This window comes from Dermacentor andersoni, chromosome 1 (genome assembly GCF_023375885.2).
Source record: "Dermacentor andersoni chromosome 1, qqDerAnde1_hic_scaffold, whole genome shotgun sequence".
Classification (NCBI taxonomy): domain Eukaryota; kingdom Metazoa; phylum Arthropoda; class Arachnida; order Ixodida; family Ixodidae; genus Dermacentor; species Dermacentor andersoni.
Window position 1 is genome coordinate 113,533,914 of NC_092814.1, and position 23,645 is coordinate 113,557,558.

At 48.4% G+C, this 23,645-nt stretch overlaps 3 protein-coding genes across 3 annotated transcripts in view; 1 reads left to right on the forward strand and 2 right to left on the reverse strand.

The window, feature by feature from the left end:
• LOC129380561 (uncharacterized) overlaps positions 1–8,797 on the reverse strand; it is a 45,793-nt gene extending 36,996 nt beyond the window's left edge. The window contains exons 1-2 of the mRNA XM_055061919.2: positions 8,619–8,797; positions 6,073–6,186 (exon numbers count right to left, since the gene is read on the reverse strand). The gene's annotated coding sequence lies outside the window, so the exon portion shown is untranslated. The remainder of the gene's footprint in view (positions 1–6,072; positions 6,187–8,618) is intronic.
• Positions 1–23,645, reverse strand: part of LOC126545717 (uncharacterized) — a 502,749-nt gene that overhangs the window by 124,880 nt on the left and 354,224 nt on the right. The window lies entirely within an intron of this gene.
• On the forward strand, positions 9,710–16,637 carry LOC126543312 (uncharacterized). The gene is made up of 5 exons (XM_055078356.2): positions 9,710–9,783; positions 13,918–14,037; positions 14,576–14,752; positions 15,012–15,116; positions 16,460–16,637. The coding sequence occupies exons 1-5, from the start codon at positions 9,721–9,723 to the stop codon at positions 16,520–16,522; spliced, it is 528 nt and encodes a 175-aa protein (XP_054934331.1). The 5' UTR covers positions 9,710–9,720; the 3' UTR covers positions 16,523–16,637.

A 23,645-nucleotide genomic window follows, 5' to 3' on the forward strand; every position in this document is an offset into this window, starting at 1 on the left:
CTGAGCGAGAAGCTTTTGCGTCGCTATTTCGGACCGTACAAGATCATCCGACGTATTGGCGCACTGGACTATGAGGTCGTGCCAGACGGAATTTCGCATTCACAGCGGCGCCGCACACGATCTGAAGTGGTCCACGTGGTGCGTCTGAAACCCTTTTACGGACGCTGACGAACTTCCTTATTTTTGTTTTCTTTGCTACGGGTTTTTTTCTTTATTGCTTTCATTTGTATGCAGCATCGGGTCGATGCTTTTTTTAAGAGGGGGGTATTGACACGTGTACTTATATTTATCGGGCAACCACGTTTCGCCGCCTAACAAATGTTATCGCACAGCGCGGGACGCGTCTGCATGTATCCGAAGTTTCTGGAAAGTTATCGATGCTTCTATCCGCTGTCTGTTGTCGCCGAACCTTGTATTATCTGATTTCATCGCGTGACTCGAATGTTGTAGAACTTTGTGGAAGGCATGCGGGTCCCAACGATTAGTCTGGAACATTCGACGACTGTTGTATAAAAGCCGACGCGCTTGACCCGCTGATCAGATTTTCGACGATCGCCGAGCGTGTTCGCCACTATCGTTGTGCTATAAGTGTAGCCTGTTTTGTGGGCACAGGTTCACCCAATAAAAAGTTAGTTTTGTCGTTCACAGTGTTGCTACTGTGTTATTGAACGTCACCACCACGTGACAATATATATATATATATATATATATATATATATATATGCTTTCGCCTTCATCCTCTTTGGCGTATGCTACGGGGACCGTTTAAAAAGGGGCCTTTATCCAGCGTGCTAATATTCAGGTTTCGTTACCAAAGCGTGGGAGAAGAAGGTGCCAACTGTGCTGTTCTTTTTTTTTTTTGGTACAATGGGCTAGGCGTGCTATATAGTTTGAATGCCTAGGCACATAATCAATCGATATTGCCCATTTAACTCCTTGTTAAGCAATCTTGTGCGCAGAACGACAAGCAATATTCAAAGCACAACGATAACAGCAAGCACAGTCGTCGGGCGTCAAATCTCGGAGCACGGGTCAATACCGCCTACTATTTATGCATGCATCACAGTACATTCACTGTCGCGTCGCTCCTGCTCGCGAACGATTACATATTCTAAAAATCTATTCCCGTCGCCCACGCAGTCTGATTAGGCGAGATCTATTTCGGCAAACAGAACGGCCGAACAACATTGAAAAAAAAAAGTGACCACAGTGTGCACGTCTTGAACCGAGTGAAAAATCTGCAGCAGTAATAATCCGGTGGAAAACTGTCACTATCAAAAAAATAATACGATCTACGCGTGGTAATATAATTATAACTGACATATATAGCGGTTTTGTTTACCGTTAGATCATGTGACTTTGTTGAAAACGCATATTAATGCTGCAATACATCGACAGTCAGCTTAGCACACGCCAAAGAGGATGAATGCGAAAGCCTGCGCGCTCACGAGCCGTTCCTTAGATTACTTAGCATTCGCATTCAAATGCGTTGCTACTTCCTATTACTTAGGTTCGACTCCCACCAAAGGTCATGGGTTCGAGTGCCTTAATAAACTATACCTTAATTAGCTGTGCATTAATTAGCTTTGCCGTGATTAGCACCAAAAGACGGGGGTTTGACTCCCACCAAAGGTCGAGGGTTCGACACTCAATTTTGGCGCCATTAAATTTTGGTGCCATAACGCCGGACGGTCAAATTTTCGACCCATGAGCCATATAAGGCTTTGGCCTTAATAAATCCTGCTAATAAAGTGCAGTCATGAAACCAATATAGGTTGAATTGCGTTTATTAGCGTCGTCTGGTTTATTATAAACTTTGGTTCACCTGCACTCCGTGAGCTTTAATGTTATTGCCAGATAAAGTATTCTGGCCATCTTCTATGTGCCAAAAATCTCTTATCGTAACGCACCGAACAACCAACGACGTGTTCTTGAAGTTGATATTGTGGCTGCACAAAGAATGCCCAACCCAGCCGCGGCGAAACTTGCCATTTTTACAGTGCGGACATTAAATTATAAAGCGCCCACGTGATGTGCAGCACAAGTAGTTTAACACTGCCTGGAAGGCGGCACAACGACTGCTCTCACCAGCGCTCTCTTCATTCCGTAAAAAAAGTATTCCACAGCCACAATGCCAAAATCGGTAAATAAGGGGCACTATAACGTAAAGCTATTCCAAAACTTTTCTATTCCATTTCTGCAATCAGCCCTCCGCGATTGGTACAAATTTTGTCGGGCCACCCCCGCTTCACCTGTCTGTCACACGACTCGCCATATGACATAACATGTGCGCACTGATGATGCATGGTTAGACCGAACAAAAGAAAAATATTTATTTTCGATTCTACTTCTTTTTCGCCATCGCAACCATCCGCTATATAGGTCAAAAAGTTTCGGGCTGCACCCAGTTTGCCTCTCTGTCACGCGACGTCACACAACCGCGAAAACTCACACGTCAAAGTGACGTGTACGCAATAAAGATGCATTAATAAACCTAACTAAACTTAATTTTTTTTTTCGGAATAGCCGGAGACTGGCCCGTTCCTAAATGACTATAAGACGTCTGCCCACCGATCGCTCTGGCACTGGCTACTCGGAGCTGCCGGGCAGAATGGATTTAATAATAAAAATGCTTGCGTGGCAGCATAACGTTGTGGAGCTATTTCGGGAAGTACACGACCATTGCTTTGCCAACTTTTTCACGCTCAGGATCCGCTTTAGTGGCACTTGTATCCTTCCTTTGCAAGCCGCCGGCATTTTCTACCATCCACCAAAAGCTAAACAAGGAGAAGCGGACCAATCGACGACGCCCGTGCTACTCTGCTCATCCGCTTATCTACTTTCACCGAGCTATCCCGGCCCCGCCGAAACTTCTCCACTTCTGTGTGCTCCTTGCCTCTTGTCAGCCAATTAGATAAGAAAAATCTATCAAGGTAGGCAATGCTACTCGCTTTAAAAGCAAACAAACGTGACCTCTTATAAACGAGGAGCGCGTTTCAGTGGCCTATTCAAACAACGCTCTATGTCATGCTTGCGTCGGCGGTTACGTAAGTTTGACGTCAGGAGATTGAAATAAAAACAGATTGGCATAGTTTTAAGTTATAGGACGGTCGATAAATTCGCAACACATGGAAGCCTGATCGAGATGAACAACTTTTCCGAAAAAAAAAAAAAAACTGAGTGGAATTGTTCAGAAGTAAGTGGCTTAATTTGAAATGCTGCTTGGCGCAACATAACTCACAAATATGGAGCGCACAGTATAGAGCGACATTGCAATGTTCTGCCAAAAATTCTATATGTAGTATACGTGTTGCGTGGTTTCTTAATGAGCAAGGGCGATTTGAAGCCTTGATTCGAGCTCATTACACGCGGACAACGAGATCTCTGGCAATTAAGGGAAAGCTACAGGAGCACGTGTGTAATATACTACGCCATGTGTTCTGGCCGTGCTTGACAGCGCTTTTGGCTTTCTGGAACAGATTGGATGGGGGGGGGGGGGGGGGGGGCGGAGGCATCAGTGTACCTTCCACGGGCGACAGCTTCGCACTTGCCGTTGCAAACACGGAAGAGGAAAGGAGGAAAATAAGTCATACTTAACGTTCACTGGTGCACTTTGGCTTAATTTCCTCTTGTAAATAATACGAGTATATATTCTCTTCCCCGCGGCTTAGGCTAATACGAATGAGAATGTGGACTTGCGCGTGCTCTGCCTACGCGTAGCTTCCTCTTTATTGCCACAAAACATTGTGCTCGAGTGCATAGTTGGTTTATAGTGACAAGGAAGAAACAGCGCGAAGACGGGATGAAGAAGGACGCCACAGCAGGCGGCGGCGATTTTGCAGCAGTGCGTTCAAGTGAGAAGTTCGTTTAAGGTATATGTTCGACCAAACTGTCTTCCACTATATATATAGGAGGCGACTCACGAAGAACAGCTGCTGCACGATCACTGCAGAGGCGTGGTTGAGGAAGCCCGCGAGCAAGATGTGCATCCTGTTGAAGGCGTACGCGTAACTGATACCGTACAAGAAGGATTCCGCTTTGGTGCCCAGGCTCGTCATAGACATTATGCTGAACAGTACGATGCCGCCCACCTGCGTGGTAACGCTCATTTGTAGGGACGCTGCGCCCGTTACAGCTTGCTGTAAATGGGCATTGTGGCCAAACACCACCGCTAGATCTGTGGACGCGTTTATCGAAGGGGGCAACGTCACTCGTCATCGCGCACTCTTCTGTCCTTTCCTCCTCTGGTCACTGCAAGTCCGTCGACTCGAGGCAGGCACTGCCGCCATTCAAGTTCCCCGGGACATTACGAATATCACACGCAATCAGGCGGCGCCATATTACTTAGGCAGGTGCACCTGCGCTCGTGCTCCGCCCTCTACCTCAAGAACAAGGGCAACCTTCGTCCTCAACGGCGCGACAGTGCGCGCACTGGCGCAAATGTGTGTGCGAAGAAGGTTATCAACCGGTACAAGGTGCAAAAAAGAGGCCAACAGGGGTGTTGACGAACAAAAATTAAATTATGGGATTATTGCGTGCCAAAACCACGATCTAATTATAAGTCACGCCGTAGTGGGGGTTATAAGGCAAACTTGCACGAACGCCGAAGAGCTCTATTAATCTCTCTCTGCGACTGATTTTACTGAACGAATACCATCGTCAGCGCCGCAATGCAGTATCTAACATGTGGATGCTCTAATGACAGTTATCGTGATTTTATAGGAAATATTTACAGAGCAGATCGCACGCTGTAGTGATTTGTAAGCATGAACACCGGCCGATCATGACAGAAAGCTTATTAATAGCCAAGGTTGTGGGCCAACAAAAAACAGTCCTTACAAACAAGAACCTCTGCGAATTCGATTCTGGCCTCAGTGTTCACGAAGCAATACGTAACTACGAATGTGAATCAGAAAGTCCGTGCCCCTACTTTTTTAGCCAAATTACGGCTGTAACTGCGAAATCAACATATCCATTCACAAGGGTGGACCTTTCTTGGACCGGCCCGGCCTTATCTGCCGGTAGCTCTGCGGCACGGCGCTGCATGCTGTCAGTTGTTTAAGATCGCGGTTGTGCTTCACACGCCCACGGCGTGCGAGCAACGAAATGTGGCAATCAGAACCGCGACAAGCTCCGGTCGTTTCACTGGGAGAGTCTGGACCACCAACCATACAGACCGGACGTCGCCCCCGGTGATTTCCACGTTTCCGGCCCGCTGAAGAAGTTCCTGGCAGGACAGCGATTCACGTGCAACGATGAAGCCAAGACAGCAGCGCTACGGTGGTTCCACAGTCAGCCGGACGATTTCTACCACAGGGGCATCTCACATTTAGTGCTGCCATGGCACAAATTTCTGAACCGTTGTAGGGACTATGTGGGAAAATGGTGTAAGTTACGTAGAATGGTACGTATATTTGTAATTAACTGTATGTACCTTCTTTTAGCTAACAAAAAATAGAGGCAAGGGCTTTCTGATTCGCCATCGTAAAAAGATCTGTAAAATCAGACGCCAGCCAATCGTAAAAAGAAAAGAAGAAAAAGAAACATGATGCCGATGAAAGTGACGGGCCAATTACAAACCATTCCTCAAAAGTTTTGTGAATTTAGCACATATAGGGCCGATACTAATAGCGCCGTTCATTTGTGAAGCGGTTCGCAAGAATACGCGGCAGCAAACCGTGATAGCGAACTGGGCCGGTATTTTGTAGCGATGCCTTTTCTTATTCTATGCTTTTTCAGGCTTTTCGCGCTTGGCCAGGGGTCAGAGCGACGGTCTGCCCACATTATCAACGGAATCAGGCGGCCGTGTGTGGTGGATGAAAAGAATAGCATAGAATAAGGCATAAGGCATCGCTACAAAATAGCGGCCCAGAACATTGGTGAAGGTAGGGGGACAATGAAAAGCAGATCTTCCGAAAGAAAAACCGCGTGTCAATTCGGTCCCCTGGTTCGCAACACCGCGAATTTATTTATTTTAGTTAGCTCTATGCCCACGGCTCCTATAAAAACCTATTCGGTGCAATCCGGAGTACATTCAAAAGCCGTAGCGAGAAGTTCATTCAAACTCCTCACCATCTCAGCGACGTTGAACAGTCCATTGAATGTTGCGATGTAATCCTCGAATGTGATCTCGATCTTTAGAGTTTTCTGCGATGCATCTAAGTCCATGATTGTTCATACGCCCACCTGCAGAGAATTGAGATTGCGGCTAGCGCTTTAACACAACAGCAATAACCAAGCTATCTCGCAATGTCTCGCCAATATATCAATATAGTGCAATCTGTCCACTATAGCTAGGAATCCAGCACCAACATTTATCCCTGCATATGTGCATTTGCGTCGAGATGAACATGCCATTCCGTGTAATAAAAGGTGAACAGTGCCTTTTATAGTGTTGGAAGCAAAGAATCTTGCTCTGGCTATTCCAGTGCGTCAAGCGGACCGTACGTTAACGGTCTCTACCCGACTCTCGCCTCAAGAAGATAGGGCAGGCAAAAACTAAGGCCCAGTTTCATTTTCATTTGTTGGACGTCCGCTACCGTAATAAATTCTCACCATACTTGGGTCCAAAAGCGAATGGTTCAAATAACAGTTTAGGCGCAAGTACACCTTTTGGTGCATCTAGTTCAACACCTTTGCCTCCAGGCGGAGTCATTTGTATGCCTGCTTAAAGGTCTAAATGTAATCTAGGTGCCCGTAGGGCGTGCACAAAATTAATATCACAACCAAAGTGCTGAATTGAACTTGCTGTCGATATCACGAGAACAGAAGTTGCGGTGCTAAGGACCGATGAAATGAAGATCCATAACGACACCGATAGGACATGGCAAGCGGGGCAAAGTCAATATTAACAAAGCAGTTCGTACGCTAATGATGTTCCTAAGCATAACAGGAGCCAACCATGCATGGTGATAGTGGTCATGTCTTATAAGCGAAGGGGTCAACCGGTTAGTCGATCAGTAGGGCTGCCTGCTTGCCTGGAGAAGCGGCCGCACGCACGCCATCATCGTCCTAGAACCTGGCCAATACAAATTTCTCGCAAACAGTCCTTACGAACCAGAACGCATGTAAATACGGCCCCTGATTTATTTTGCAAGAGCGTTTTTTTTTTCTAAAGATTCATTCCGTTTTTCATTCTTTTCGCTGTATGTGAGGTCGCCGAACTGCTGTTATCGATGCGAGAGGCCGCTCGGCGCGACGCACACGAAAAGGAGACTAAAAAATGATAGTCCGTGTGTCCGAGCTAACGATAGCCATGGTCGTTCAACGAAAAATGTTATTTAAAACACGGTGCAACATTAAATTATGAAACCTACGCTGTTCGGTGATCAGCGTTCTGAAAATCTAACACCGTAGGTTTTAAAGTCGTATCATGAACCGTGTTTCTTTAAACATTTTGTTCCGTTGAACAGCTTGGCTAACGTCAGACACCTCGTAGAACGTTACAAAACGCAGGCCCTGCGGCCGAATTCACAAAGCTTTTGATTCCTAAGTGCTCTTTAGGTTCAGCATCAGGAATGGCTGAAATTTTCTCTTGGGAACAATTCTAGCGCAAGTGCTTTTTGTGAATACGGGCCTTATCTTCGCCGGCGAAATAACGGAGCATGTATTCACGAAACATCGTCGCCGCAACGATAATATCGGTGCCAAGCTGATCACTGTAGGTGTCCGAACACCGGTGAACGAGGACGTTTACTATCGAAAGTAGGCCAGAATTCACAAAACTTTTTGTTCGCTAGTACTTTCTGCCATTGACCGGCCAACTTCACAAATCATATGCACGATAGAATCATTCACTGATACCTACTCTTGTGAATAGTTCTATCGTTAGAACATTTTTGTCAATATGGGCCATGAACTTTTGAGAATATGGGCCCAGTACCGGAAAGGCGGAGAAAAACCACAAAGCGTTCAGTCCTCATTCTTGAATTACTGCGTGCGTGCGTGCGTGCATGTGTGTGCGTGGGCGTGCGTGGGCGTGCGTGCGTGCGTGCGTGTGTGTGTGTGTGTGTGTGTGTGTGTGTGTGTGTGTGTGTGTGTGTGTGTGTGTGTGTGTGTGTGTGTGTGTGTGTGTGTGTGTGTGTGTGTGTGTGTGTGTGTGTGTGTGTGTGTGTGTGTGTGTGTGTGTGTGTGTTTTAAGAGTTCGCCACAATAGTCGGCAACGCTGCAATGTGACGACTCGTAGAGCTTTTGCGTAATGATCTCTGTTCGATCTGCGTCTACCATAGCCACGCAAATGTCATATATAGCTGCTTGTATACTTTTGCTCAACTACGAAAAAAAAAACGCTTGCGAGAAAAGTCCGTCTAAAAGAACAAGTATGGCAATGTGGGTCAGTTATATGGACAAGGACGCATGGGTGAACGCGCCCTTTCTCCGCTCTTGTGTACTTATGTCGTCCTGTTGCTCTACACACTTCGTCCCAATTTAGTCGAAAAGACAACGCAGACATGTTGCGAGGCATGCGCCGAAAAAAGGCTTTGCACAGTGGTCATTAGCAGTAACCTTTACGACAGCACATGGCAAGCCTGCAGTGTAATAAAAGGAGCGATCTCAAATCCACCCACAAACGTGTTCTCAGCTATGAATGACAGGGCACAAAATGAGCATCAACTCACGAAAGATTCGCCGCAAGGTCAATCAAAACGCGGCACAGCAGTTTTCCGTGGCAGCTGTTTGGAATGAAACATGCGCCATGCCTGCGGCGTGCGGTTAGGACGACAGAGTAAACACAATACGGTATGTAAACGCTAGCGCGGCAGCAGATTGCACGGTGGCTGCCAGATATAGAGCCTAGAAGTTAGTGGCACATACCCACACTGGCGGATTGGCCAAGGACCGGTATAGTAGCAGTATTGGATTGGATTGGATTCCCTCCTACGATTGCGAATAACCATTGCTGGGTGTAGGCCAAAATTGGGATGGTATTAGGCAGATAATACTAAAATTGGTAAAATTGGCAGATGTGTCTTCGTCTTTATCTAGGCTTATAAGGGCATATACGTACTTAGGCGATCCTGTACGTCGAGGCGACCACTTGCTGACGATGTTTATTGTATATTTTGATGGCCCAAATAGCGGGGCGGTGGTGGTGGTAACAACTTTATTGAGATTCTGCTCAGTTATGATCTGGCAGGCCCGAGTCCTAGGATGGCCCCTCACGAGGAGCGACCCTTTCGGCCCAGGCAACGAGGGCATTTTGTAGTTTTTGATCCGGCGTTCTGAGCAGCTCCTCCCACGTCTGTTATGAGGGAGCTGGCAGGAGGGACCTGGGAGGGGGTAAGCCCTCGCACCCCCAAAGAATGTGATTTTGTGTAGCCAATGTTTGTGCAATGAAACCCAATGTGTCAAAATCGCATACAGCACATTCGTAGCGTGACGTCACGGCCATTGCGGCTGTCTTAGTAGCACCGCCGTCTACAGACTTCCCTGTACCTCTGTAGTCAGCAGGAAACAGAGGGCGATGCCATGCAGCGTCGTTGCCTGAGCCCTCCCAAGCTTGAAGAGGTGCCCTTTGAAGTGGGTTCTTCACAAAAAGATAAATAAATCTAGGCAATGCACATTCATTCTCTCAACTACGAAAAACCAGAATATTTTCCAACGGCACGTGTGTAGGTGTACACGGCTGATGGAAGAGAAGAACAAAGCGGTGGCAGTTTGACCCGAGTGCTCGTGGCACGAGACGCGCCTCTTCCGTGGAATACGAGGAATCCATCGACCATGGCTGCCACACCCTCGCAGCGTTCTCCCGTTGAGAAAACCACATCTGCACCACAGCCCAATGTAAGTGCGGCCTCGTTGGTGGAGCAGAGAAAACACGCCCCGCTTAGGCGAGAAATCATCCACTTCTCAATTCGTTAAGGTCGACACGAATACCAGATGTCCGCGAGATCTACTCGCTGGTCAAGAGGTTTGGAGTGTGACGTGTGAATGCCTATAGTGGTGGGTGATGTAGCAGGCTGAGTGAGTACGCGCATGCTCAAAGAGAACAGCGTTTCTATGCCGTGATCTGTTTTTTGTAACCGAAACTGTATCAGAATTTATGATCATGTCCCTTATGTTGTGTCGGCAGCGGCAGGCAAGCGGGGGGCCCCGACGGGCGAACGCGCGGCTAGCGCCGGCGCAGTAAAGGAGACACGGAGCTAACTGCTCCCGATGAAAACCGGAACGAAGACTCGACCGACCCGCGGCCGTTTATTACTTATAAAGGCTTCACACGCTAGATGACACCTCCCGATTGGTCCAAGCTTGTCACATGACAGAAGGGGGGTGCGCCATCTAGCTAAACAACTACAAAAGATACATGTACGATGACACAGAGATCTGACAGGGGGCGACACTATACTACATCATTCCCCCCTGGAAACAAAGCAAGCATACAGTGAAACGCGCACACAAGACGCGCATTTAAGTCCAAAGGAAATTTCAGTTCGTTCCCCCCACGTTCACACACACGTGCACCAGATGCGCACAAGCACGCACTTAAGTCCACAACAAATTCAATTCATCCCTGCCCAAGTTCACATACACGTGCACCAGTCTTGGGCGCCAAAACACAGGCAGTCACTCAAATAAAGTCCAACAAGAAACACGGCACAAAACTCACTGCACCGCAACAAGGAGCACATTTTATACCTGTGTTAATGAAACATGTGGACTGTCTGCTAAATGTCACAACGAGGCCCTTAGCCGTGGCATTTCGAAGACAGAAATACACTCTACACTACATAAACAAAATCATCGAGCCACGGAGGCCGTTTTCTGTCACGATGAGGACGCGTGCGTACCTCAGAAGAACTTTGGGGGTTGCGACGCGTATCGGTCGACTTCGAAGACCCAGTCGTCCCACTACTATTTCCCTCCCCCTGGTTGGACAATTGAATGTGGTTATCGCTCAAAGCTGGAGAGGGTTGCCCAGGAGGCTCCTCTCGAAGTCCCAACAAGTCCTGGGAGGCTACCGATTCCCCCACGGAATCACAGACGACTGCTGACTGTGCAGACTCTGAAGTGATACAGTCAGACGCACTACTTAACTGATGCCTATGAGAGGACGATGTCACGCCAGACGAGTCATCGGAATGACTATCCAAGTTTGAATGCGAGTACAAAAAGTTTCTATCACTTGTACACAATGTACTACCTGCTGGATCCTTCATCACTACGGTTAACTTAGACACATGCCACGTTTTCCCATCACTGAGTAGAAAAGTAGATGGTCCTATCTGGGCCTTGACTTTACGAGGTTTACTGTACTTAAAGAATCCTTTCCTGTTAAATCTTATTCTGACGGTGTCTCCCACCTTGATACGAGTTGCCTGAGCACCTCTACGTTTGTCTACGTACTGTTTAGTCTGCGACTGTTTCTGCAAGACCCTTTCTTGAACTTGAGGCACAAGACTGTCCTGTTCTCGTAGATCTACACAGAGCCGCATGGTTCCATCCTTCTTGCGCACCACCACGAGTGGAGACACCCACTCAGTAGCCTCGACGCGCTCGATGACGTCGCAGTCCTCGAGACGTCGCCATTCATGTGTGCCCTGGTCACGGAGAGCCAGGGGTAGTCGGCGCCACTTTGAAGATACTGGTTTCGCATCTTGCTGCCGATGAATTCGGTGCACAAAATTGTTGACGAGACCCAACTCGTCACTGGAAAGGTGATCAAAACCCGGAGGCACACCTGTGGGGCTCTGTACTGAAGGAAGCGATGGTAGACGACATGTCAGCGACGTACCGTCGATCTGTATGCCCAAGCGTTGGATGGCGTCTAAACCCAGCAGTGATGTTCCTGTAGTCGTTACGTGGAACGTGACGGAGCATGACTTTTGGAAAAACTGGACAGTGGCTTGAAACAGGCCTTGAATGTCGATGTGTTGCTTGGAGAAATTTTTCAAGTCCACTGTTTGTGACAGTCTGTGCTGTCGACCAAAGTGCTTTCCAAAATCTTCGGCCGTCATCAATGAGACAGACGCTCCCGTATCCACCGGCAGTCGCATGGAGACGCCGTTCACTACGACTGGAACTTCCAAATCTTTTTTAGTTTCAAAAGCGCTTACCGTCAAGACAGATGCGGACGGCTGCCCTGCGGAAGTTGAAGACAGCGTCTCTGCGGAAGAGACGTGTTGAACAGTACGGGTTTTTCGGCAAACTGATGCAAAATGGCCCAACGTGTGGCAGGCGTTGCACCGCCGATTCCTTGCTGGACAATTCCTGTACGTTGCAATATGCTTCGTGCTGCCACACCGATCGCATGCACCACGGTTCCCGGAGGAGCCATGTGCGAAATGTCGGCCCTCTCGGCGGCTTCCCGGAAGAAGTCGGCCCTCTCGGCGGCTTCCCGGAAGAAGTCTGCCCTCTCGGCGGCTTCCCGGAAGAAGTCTGCCCTCTCGGCGGCTTCCCGGAAGAAGTCGGCCCTCTCGGCGGCTTCCCGGAAGAAGTCGGCCCTCTCGGCGGCTTCTCGGAAGAAGTATGTCGTCTCGGCGGCTTCTCGGAAGAAGTCGGCCATCGTCATGGCCTCCCGGACTACGTCGGCCATCTTGGCGGCTCCCCGGAAGAAGTCGGCCATCTTGGCCCGTCGACGGAACGCCAAGTTGAGATGCCTCGATTCTTCGTACATTTTCGGAGCCGAACGCGCGGTTCGCTCGATGCAAGGCTTCTAACGAGCGTCCAATTTCTTCTGCCTTGTCCAGGGACAGGGTTTCGCCATGAGCCAGCAACTTTTCGCGAACGCTGACGTTCGCTACGCCATGTATTATCTGGTCTCGGACGCGCTCGTTGTAGGCTGTGCCGAAGTTGCACTGTACCGCCTTCTCCTTCAATGCGGTCACGAATTCCAGGAATCCTTCTCCCTCGAACTGCTTTCGACTGGTGAATTCGTGCCGTTCCGCCAGGACATTTGTTGACGCGGCGAACAGCCGGTCAAGCCGCTGCAAGAGTCTCGGAAACTCTGACGCTGGCGGGACCGCATCACTTGACGTTGATGCTGCGTCGGTCGACTGCCTTGCTGCTTCGCTTGAAGCTGACGCTGCGCTGGTTAACTGCCTTGCTGCTTCCTGCTCCTCGTCTGCAAAGTACTTCCGTTGTCCCTCACGCCCGAGAGCGCTGACGAGCGCGGACGCTCGTCGCGCGTCCGTCCAGTCGCCACCGCCGGCCGCTTCGAGGTGGGCATGAAAAATTTTTTTCCATCGATGCCATGGAATTAACGGGGGCCCGGGCAATTCCAGAAAAACGGGAAGGTTCGCCGTGAAAGACGCCATGCCCGGTAGCGTGCAGGAGACAGTGCAGAAAACAAGCCGGAGCTCGCAGCAGGAATGGGGCAAGGAAGAACAAAGGGGGCGAGAAGGCCTAGGCTCGGAAGCCTCGCGACGCCAAGTGCGTCGGCGGCGTTTGCCTGCCGTGCGGACACGGGAAGGGTCGCTTCACTTACGAAGCTCGTTGGTTTCCCGGGGCTTCGGTCGGAACCGCTGCGGGAATCCCATCCTCGTCGCCAAAAGATGTTGTGTCGGCAGCGGCAGGCAAGCGGGGGGCCCCGACGGGCGAACGCGCGGCTAGCGCCGGCGCAGTAAAGGAGACACGGAGCTAACTGCTCCCGATGAAAACCGGAACGAAGACTCGACCGACCCGCGGCCGTTTATTACTTATAAAGGCTTCACACGCTAGATGACACCTCCCGATTGGTCCAAGCTTGTCACATGACAGAAGGGGGGTGCGCCATCTAGCTAAACAACTACAAAAGATACATGTACGATGACACAGAGATCTGACAGGGGGCGACACTATACTACACCTTACATTAGTAGATGTTCGTGACGATCAAGCTAAAATGGCAAGCATACATGTCAGAGAAAAATTTTACGTTCCAGTGAGCTTTCACTAAGTCAAGGTGCAGTCATTAACCAAGCTACTGTCACAATTCCTTAGGCACCTGTTGGTGAGATGAAGCTGCAAGAGACCACCGGTTCCGGGGTCACACCCCTGAAGCTTGAAGCGAATCCGCACTACATCACCACAGCACAGGGAATTATGACCGCTCTTGAGACGGTAAGAACATGCGTCGCTAGAAAACCTAGGTTGTTTAGTGGCACAGCGCGCTTCATTCGCTCGAGCTTTGCAGCATCCGTGACACAGGAACTCAGCAGCCGGGTCCGCCAAAACTCCTTTGTCCGACTAAAGAGATGATTCGTGTAATGGCTTCGAAACTTATCGCAAAACTCTATAGTAGCTTATTTTACGAAGGTGTGTGACTAAAGTATTCTCGAGTACACAACATTTTGCGAGTATACTGTTTTCTGGTCTGCATTTCAAAGGTTAGGCTTGGCAGCTTTACGTTTGTGTTGGACTGCTTCATGGCAGTTCCCGTAAGGTCGTTCCCAAAAAACTCCGGCACCATTTCCAAAACTCCTGTCTTAGTACCTTAGTGTATTCACCAACGCCACCAAGCCGCTTGTCACCGTCTTTTTGTTCACGTATTTTCTTCAGCACGCGCTTCTAGCATTGCACGTTGCTCAGCCGAAGTATGATACGTGCTTTGTATTTACGGACGAGGGGAGTAACGCGCGTCTTCGTTTGACCAACGTAGGTGGGGGCGGCCATGCTGATGGTGTTGTACCTGCTGATGGGGCAGAGCGTGACGTACCAGTGGTATGCGCACGCCGCCTTCCTCCTGGCTTTCACCTACTGCCTCAACAACACGCTCATCATCATCTCGGCCATGGCCTCGCCTTCCACCCAGCACCACCTGCCGCTAACTCTCTACGTGCGTATTTGTGTTCTTTATGCAGTACACGCCGCGGTGCATGCGCCCTCTGTACTATTATGTCGTGTTCATCTTCTCTCCTACCTTCTATCTTCAAAAAAAAAAAAAGTAGAAATATTTTCTGCCTTCAACTTTCTGTATTTAATAAATTCTCATGACATTCGCTGAAACAAGTGGCGCATTTAGCTGTAAAACTGAACACCGCAATTGACTGAATGGATCCTGAGCAATTTTCACGTCTTATGCACCATTACCCCAGTACTCGCTGTACCACTGCACGGCCGGGCTACTCTTCCTTGTAGGATGCGCCGTCTTTTATGGTGTCAACAAAGGAGACGGCCTGCGATACAGAAACCTCACTGGGGTGAGTAAGCGCGCCTCGATGCTTTGTTACGTGATAACTACACGTGAGATCGCTTTAGTTTCACGCAGCGGGACAGAATTAACGTTACCAAACTTTATAAAACGTAAAATTATTGATAAAGCTTGAATGGGCCTCATTGTGTTTTAGATATAGTCAATATATGCTTATTAACACTTGAGTCGGTCTCACAAGCACAACGCTAGTTCTTTTGGGCGCGTAAAATTAGTTCCACAACCACCAGACAGCCTGGCACCTACACACTCTATTGGGAACGGCCACTTAAACTAAAACGCCGGTTGATCGAAAAACAAGTTTCTGGTCACGGGCTCGATCCCGGCCGCGATGGCTGACTTCCCGTGGGGGTGGAATGCAAGAACGCTCGCGCACCGTGCACTGGGTGCAGGTTAGCGAAACCTACGTGGTAAAGATTCACGCGGAGCCCCCCCCACTGTACGGCATGCCTCTCAACCAGATAATGGTCTTGGCCCGTAAATCCCAGGAATTTAATCTTTAAAGCAAGTTTCTGGCAAGTACTCGATAACACGTGATTTATTACGAAACACTGCATTGTCATAACCTTTGGTCCACCCTCGAAGTCTATATATGGCCGAGTTCACAAAGCTTTTCGTTCGTAAGCGCTCTTTGCCATTGGCTGGCGGCCTTCGCATTATATGTCCGGCATCAGGATTGCCAGGACTTTACTCTTACGAACGATTCTAGCGTATGAGCTTTTTGTGAATATTGGCTATAGTTTTTTTTAACTATTTTTGTTGCTGATCTACATAATACAGGGCATATGTAATTACCACATTACACTAGATCATAGTTTTGCAGACCTGTTTTGTTTTATAGCCTACTTGTCTTTCGCGTAAGAGCTAAAACTACATAAGAGATCTTAAAAACAAAAACTTATTCTGTATGAGCAACACAAACAGTTAGGTTGGGCACTCTCCCTTCTGTACCCAACCCTTTAGCAAATGGCTCCTTCTCAAGGATCCTCGACGTTACTAATGCTTCCTCCACGTATGACTGTCCCCTCCTACTGCCCTCGTAAGTCGGCCCTTGGCTTCTTTCTGTGAGCAATTTTTTTCTACTCTTTTTCCCACTTCTCTTGCTTCCTTTGTCGGTCTTCCTGCTGCAAAGCTAACTTAAGAACTTTTCTGTCTCGGAGGTACGACATTATTGGTTCCCAGCATTCTAGCGTGAGCTTTGCATTCAAGTAGCCACCCGCGCGGTTTTGCTTAAGTGTTAGTGCAGCTTTACACTTTGGAATGCAAGCGCGCACCTTTTTTGAGATTTCCCGCCGTACGTGACATGGCATTCCTTTCTCTCTCCTCCTTCAGACCACGCTGCTCGGCGTCGGGGTACTCCACGTGTGCCATGGTCTCAGCACCCTGGCGTCGTGAGCGTGCGCAGGGCCCGAACATCGGTACTGCACCTTTCACCGCTCCATCCTGTCCACCGCTGCCCCTCAGCGATGGTGTTCTTAATTCTGTCTTGCAGTTTCAATTGCAATTAAAGCGTTATAGATTACGTCGACCTTAAGCTGCTGCACCTGCACGGCTTGCTGGTGACTTCACGCCTGCAGGGGCTTCACGACGGTGGCCATGACCGCAGTGTACCTAGACTTCTACAACGTGGTGCATGCCGTTGAAACGGTTTGAGCGAATTTTATTGCTTTTCACGCGTAATGACCTCCCCCCACCCCATTTCTAGAGAACCGGCCGTTTGTCACTGATGATTTCTCTTGGCTAGTAGTGAAGTGCAGAGAATATGGTGTGGACCGATACCTTCTGCGACTGAGGACCAAAGACAACAAACGTGCCACCAGAGGTTTATTTACCTTTCCTACTCTTCCAACTTCACAATTCGGGAAAAATTGAAGGCGCACCTATTTGACCAGCGGCGCGATCGAAATAGTGCTGTTTTTAGCGAGATGGCTTATGTGGGAGTATACACAGTCGGCGCGATGCGCCACGCGCCCGTTCTATATTCCCGAAAGCTGTGGTTCAATTGCTTGACGGTGTTCGTTTTATGCTTAGCTGAGAGCGCCACTAGTAAGTCACTAACACTGTTATACTATACAGGGTGTCCCAACTATCATGCACCAAGATTTCAAAATATGCAAATGCCATGCAGCTGGATCGAACCAAGGTAATGTTTGCCATCGCTTGGGGACACTCGGATTATTCTTTCGTATTCCGCCTAACTGCATAATTAGTCTCAATTTCTCAAATATAATTAAATGAAAAGTGTCAATGGGAACATTGTAGAGCAATATGCGTGAAAAACTCGCGATACAGCTTTATGTTGCCGAATACGTGCTGCATAAAAATGTTTTTCCGAGCGTGAAGCCCGTGAGGGAACGCAAAATTCCTCGAGCGGCCAGTCGCGCGGCAGTTTTGCGTGTATTCGCAGGCTTCTTTCACGCTCAGAAAAAAAAGAAACGCTTGTATGTAGCACGTACTGAGCAACAAAAAGCGTAACGTAACAACGTAAACTGCTTGGTGACTGAGATCCATTGCCTTTCCTTGCCTTCCCAAGTATTTAATCGTGTGTTCTTTGTCGCTAAGATAACAGCTTCAGCACAAGTTGACCGAAACGTGACGTCTTATGGAAAGCGAGAGTACTCGCCTCATACGAGTAAATATTGGCCGTCCAGATAGGACAAGTCCACATGCACTAAGTGGGCTCAACTTGGAAGGAATGGCGCTTGGGAAGGGCCCCAGACATCGAGGCTATACATTAGAGTGTGCCGGAACGCACGTTTATGTTTTTCCCAAATCATTTGTGGTAGTGGTGGTCAAAGTATCGACGATACCATGGCAAGCGCTTCTGTGGTGTTCTCTTGTGCGGGGGCCAGCGCACGTGTGCTTCGTCGACGACCATTACGCGGCCGTCAGCGCGTCTTGTTTTCAAGCTGTTCTCCGAATGCTGCAGTGGAGTCTCCCTTAACGCCTACAGGTGCAGCTTCAGCGGTCTATGCAGTTATCTTTTTAATAGTGATTGTGAAAGCTGACGGTACTGTGCCTGACCGTTAACAAGTGTGCACCCTCCGTCTGACGCGACCGTGTACGCCGATTTCTTGGTATGCTGAATAACATTATTCGTTTCTTCTCAAACCGGTCGACTGTCGCAGCGCCCGATATGGGACAAACGTACGATGTGGCCTCTTCTAAGCTTGTTTCCTGTGGAAAGCTAAAAGAACTTCACATTGTGACACTGACGCTGCAGTAGTTGTGCCCTGACAGTAGCATGTGTCTGGCTGCCTGCAACAACAAAAAATGAGAGGCAGATCTAATTTTGTGTTTTCAAAGATGGTTAGATTATACGGCCTCAACAAATAACCGACCATACAAGGGATGGTGGATTAAATTTGTTTTGGACTGCCTAGTGACAGCTTTCTCAGCAATGCAGGCTTGCAAGGAACGCCCCACAGGTGTCTCGCACGGCAAAGTACGGTAAACCTCAACTGCTTAATGCGGCCGGTCTAGCGTCATCTGCTACACCAAGTGGCGGCGACACCCGAAGGACAATCCTAGTTGCCCAAGCAGGGGATACATAATAAAGAAATCGTACGTATGTGGTCGCAACTCTGAGGGAAAACTTGGCATCAGCTGTTGTTATGTTGGATTTGTCAGTGTGCAGACGACAGTGCCTGCTTTCACAAATGCGTCGGTGTAGGGGGAGGGAGGTGCATCTCCCCCGCACACACACACACTCTGGTAGATACGCCTGTGACAAGCATGGTGTCACGCACGCACAGGCAAATATAAGCACATCAGATGAACACAAGCACACTCTGTAACAACGCTGGCGTGCTGAAGAGCGCTGGCAGCGAGAAGCGAACGATTCGTGCTGCCTCTAGTTTCACAGCAAGAACACTACTTTGCTCCCCCTCCCCAGTTCTGAGAGGGGGCCACCCTGCGCCCCCCCCCCCCCCCCCCCCCCCGTTAGATAAGCCTATGTTGACGCCTGCAGCAAAGCGAAATTTCGGATTCGTGAATTAATTTGTGCAAAGTAGAGAGACGGTGGCTGGCATCCAAGTGCAATGCACCGAACGACAAGAGCTGAGGACGCCTGTAGTTTTTTTATTATTATTAATTTCGTCGTTATCAATGTTTGTTTTTTCCTTACGTCTAGTACAGTCACACACAGCTCGCGGTGACTCGTTCATTCAGTCTAGCCATCTAAATCTTCTGCGGTGACGTTATGCCTCTCTGTCTCTCACGTTTGCTCCTATTCGCAAACCCAGCGCGTTCCCTACACTAGAACCCGAGCTGCTGATGTTCATGTTGATTCCATCAAGCACTGAATCTGCATGAATTGCTCGAACGGCGTATCTCTCCACCTCCTTTTCTTCGTCTGTTTTGAACTTGCCATCAACATCACCTCTGGATGCCCGTGAGCTTCACTTTGCCGTAGCCGACATCAGGTCGTTCGTCAGCGGCGTCCACCGCCATGGCCACGGCACCAGCCACATCCCCGAGTGCCGCTGTGATGGCCCCACATCTGGATCCCACAGCGCTTTCCCCGCCGAAGGCGGTGAGAGATACTTCACCGCAAACGCAGAACAGAGGGGCAGGGCGTCGAGATGCGGCGCCGGGTTCAGGCCAGGAGGACAGCACTCGATACCGCGCCCACTAATGCTGTTGGACTTGGGTGTAACTTGGGCTTAAACCTCTGATATTTAAGTCGTAAGGTGTCTTGTTATTTGCCTTATATGCATGCCGTTTATATGCACGCCGTTTATATGCTGTCATGCGCCGTTTCAGGTACGAGAACAATGCAGTGATCGCTTTCGTGATATGCGTGAAGTTTCAGCGGGTTTTAATTGCACCGCGTAGGACGAGCTCCGATGTGAATGAAGACAGGTGCTCTGTTTTCGGCTACAGAAAAGCGCAAGCAGCAACACACACCCTGAAGAAAGGCAGCGCGATGGGTCACGCCTGAAATGTATTCCATGCATGCTTCGACGTAGCTTATATGCCATCAAGCTGCTTCGATAAAAAATATTTTTTAAAATTAGTATCAAGTCATGTTCACCGTGTACTGCGTTGATCTACTTTGCTGGTGCTGATAAAAGTGATTGGTGCGCGTTCGGGGGAAGTCAGTAGAATCTCGAAAGCAGTTTCATCACGATGAATAGGTGTGGACGTGACAAACACACAGAGAGAAAAAATAAAACGGAACACAATGCGTTCTTTTTCTTCTGTTGCCAGCGACGGACGACGCATCGTTATTCTTTGCACACTCTTGAAGCCCGGTCCTCTGCTAGTGAAGTTCCTTACTCGGGCAGATAACTGAATGCTCATCGATAACCTATAATTAGTAAGTGCACCACCACCAGACCGAGAAGCCAGTCAATGCGTGTGGTTGTGGGGGAACAGTTAATTTCCAAGCGGATACCTGCCTGCTCTTTTGTTATTATTTTTTACTCATTATACTGGTAACTAAAACATGTCACACCTGAAATGGCCCATAGTAATGCCATGACCATTTCCCAAGCTGCATGTTCTGTGAACGAGACGTGCGTTGTTTTTTTCTTTCCTTTGTACTCCCTGGCTTGTTTTTTTTATTATTATTATTATTATTATATGTAAAAGCGAGCAGCCACCTGCTCCTCTTTCGCTTGTTCAGGCGGACACCGCGGGTACGGATGCTGGGCCTCAGGAAGGGGGCGTGGCCGACATCAACGATGTGCCGCAGCACATAGAAGTGAATTTGCGCTACATCACTACAGCGCAAGGCACACTTACATGCTTGGAGACAGTAAGTGCTATTTATCTGAAGTCTAACAGCTGTAAATTGCAACTGCCCGATTGCGGTGCTGAGTCCCGTTGAATAAAGGCATTCGTTCACAAATACGGTTAGTAAAAACAAGCGACGTTCTCTCACGATGGCGAACGGTTCTGTAGCCACAAATGAGTTCAGAAGCTAGGTGCACATGGGTTCGTAAGACACGGAACCAGCCGATCGTGTTTCCCAACGTAACATTAGCAAGGACAGCAAGGCAATGACAGACAGTTCTAATAAAATAAAGGCTTCCTGAATTCGGACGACATACGAAGGCTGGTGCCACTAATACGCAGTTCGTACGAAGGAAAAAGCTTTCTAAACGCGATCTCTGCTTTATTAGTTTCCGAAGTGTGTGTAGACGTGTATTTGTTGTTGTTGTTGTTGCTGTTGTTGTTCCTAGGCATGTTAATAAAATGTCGCAGCTTCGCCCGGAAGATGTAGCATCGATTGCGATAGAAAACTAGTAGACAGCAATACGAAGTAAGGATAGTAACTTTATTGGGCGTACAAACTCGTAAACATTCGCTTAGTAACTAAAGTAACAAGCATGGTGTCACGCGCGCACAAGCCAACATTAACATATCTCACTTGATGACCGTGGGAACTCGCTGTCAAAACGCTGCAGTGAGGAAACGAGACAGCAGCAGCGAGGGAATTTACCTTCGTGCTGCCGATCGCATCAACGCAAACTACGCCACGAAAGCACAGCACAGTGCGGACTCTGTACCCGTTGCAGATGGCTTTCAAGGTATTCAGCGGCCCGGCCGCCCGGGCCTCCGGAGTAAACCGCCCCCAGCCCCCTTCCCTACCCTACCCCCGAAGCCTTGCGCGCGACGGAAGGCGGCGAGCTCCCTCCCCGCTTTCCGCCGTTGCGTGCGCGAGATTGAGCCGCGATCCCTGGTTCACCCTCGTACGCTTTCACTCGCGCATACAGCATACGGCACGCGGCGACGATGTTATCGCTCTTGGACTTTATACGAAACATCACAGTGACGGCAACGACAGAAATGCGCCTGGAGTGTCTATATAATTGCTATCGCAATAAAATTGACTGATTGATTAATTGATTGATTCGTCCATGAAACGTCCAGCATTTCTGGCTGGCTATCTCCGGGCGTTGACGTATTCCCATCACGAAACGTTGTCACATCCAATCACAAAGAACTTCGTTTGTTAGAGGTGTTCATAAAAAAGATAATCCGGCTAATCGCAATAGCAAACATAATATTAGCGCTAGCGGCCGGCCAATGAGAAAGCAATATCAAGAATGAAAGACTTGTGAATTCAGCCCCTGTCTCTGTGTGAAAGTATCTGAGCCCGTGCTCACAAAGCAGTTCGTACGCTATCGGTTGGTAAAAGCAAGCGCCGGCCAACGATTATAACAAATATATGTGGTTAGCGAGGGCAACCGAACAATGACAGGCAGCTCTTGCGAACGAAAAACTTTCTGAATTCGACCCCCAGGGCCAATATTCACCGCCATATTCACAGCCATATTCACAAAATAGTTCCTACGCTTCAGCGATTTGCAAGAACAGGCACTGACCAGTCTTGATAGCGAGCATCGATACATATAAGGCAACCATCCAATTAATTATTACGAGTAGAAAGAGAGAGAGAAGTCACAGCTGAACAAAAAACTGTGCGAATTGGACCCCAGACAATCTCTAAGTGATTTACGCTAAAAGTGCCGAATGCGCGAAGCTCTTCGTTCTTAGGAACTTTCCGTCATTGGTCGGCCTCGGCGTTAATCATGAATGTGTGGCGCTTGTTCTCGAGTACAAACTGCCTTTGTGAGTACAGACATAAAGCCGAAATTCACAAAGCTTTTCTTTCGTTTGCAAGACTTGTAAGCGACCGGCCGCCTTTGATTTGATTTTTTGATTTCGACTCGCCAGTACATTGCTGCCAGCTAAATAGAGACACGTGCTGCACGGAAAATAGTTGCCTTAGACCTGACGAGGACCCTCACTCCATTAAAAAGTAGACAAATAGGTCAATACCACTTAGCAAAATTACGAATAACAGTAGCTATTCAAGAAATAACTACATAATACACCACATTAATACAACCAAGAGAATACAAGAAAAACAGTAATAAACTCGCGACGTGTGGCATAACAGAACATACTATACATGTTTTGCATTGAACGCTTGTGAATACATTCTGTTCCTAGAGTCTGACCTACACAGTAAACCATTTTACATTTATAAGGGTGTTTTGTGTGTCTATATCTCACACACATCCCTAGAAATGGGTGTTACAAGCAGGGACACACATTTGCCAAACCTAGGCCGGTATAACGCAAAACTATTCCAATCCGTTTTTGTTCGAAATCGACCATTAGCCCTCCAATGGTTCAAGCTGTGTCCATATGGGCAGGACCCGAACCATTCTGACCTATCACGGAGGGTTAATGGCGGATTTGAAAGAAAAGAAGATTGGAATAGTTTTACGTTATACTGGCCCTATTGGGCATGTTTTGGGCAACTATATGTACATGACGCTGTCGTCGTCGCCGTGAGGTTCCGCATATATTTAGGTACATGCATGTCATATGCCAAGCCATGCTATATGACGTGCGGTATATGCGGGTTACATTGCCACACCATTCTATCAACAATTTGAACCTGCCTTGTCTTACATTCCTGACAAAATATTCCTCAGAATATCGAGAATGGTAGCCCACAAACAGATGTCATGAAAAAGAAACACCGACAGCGCATAGC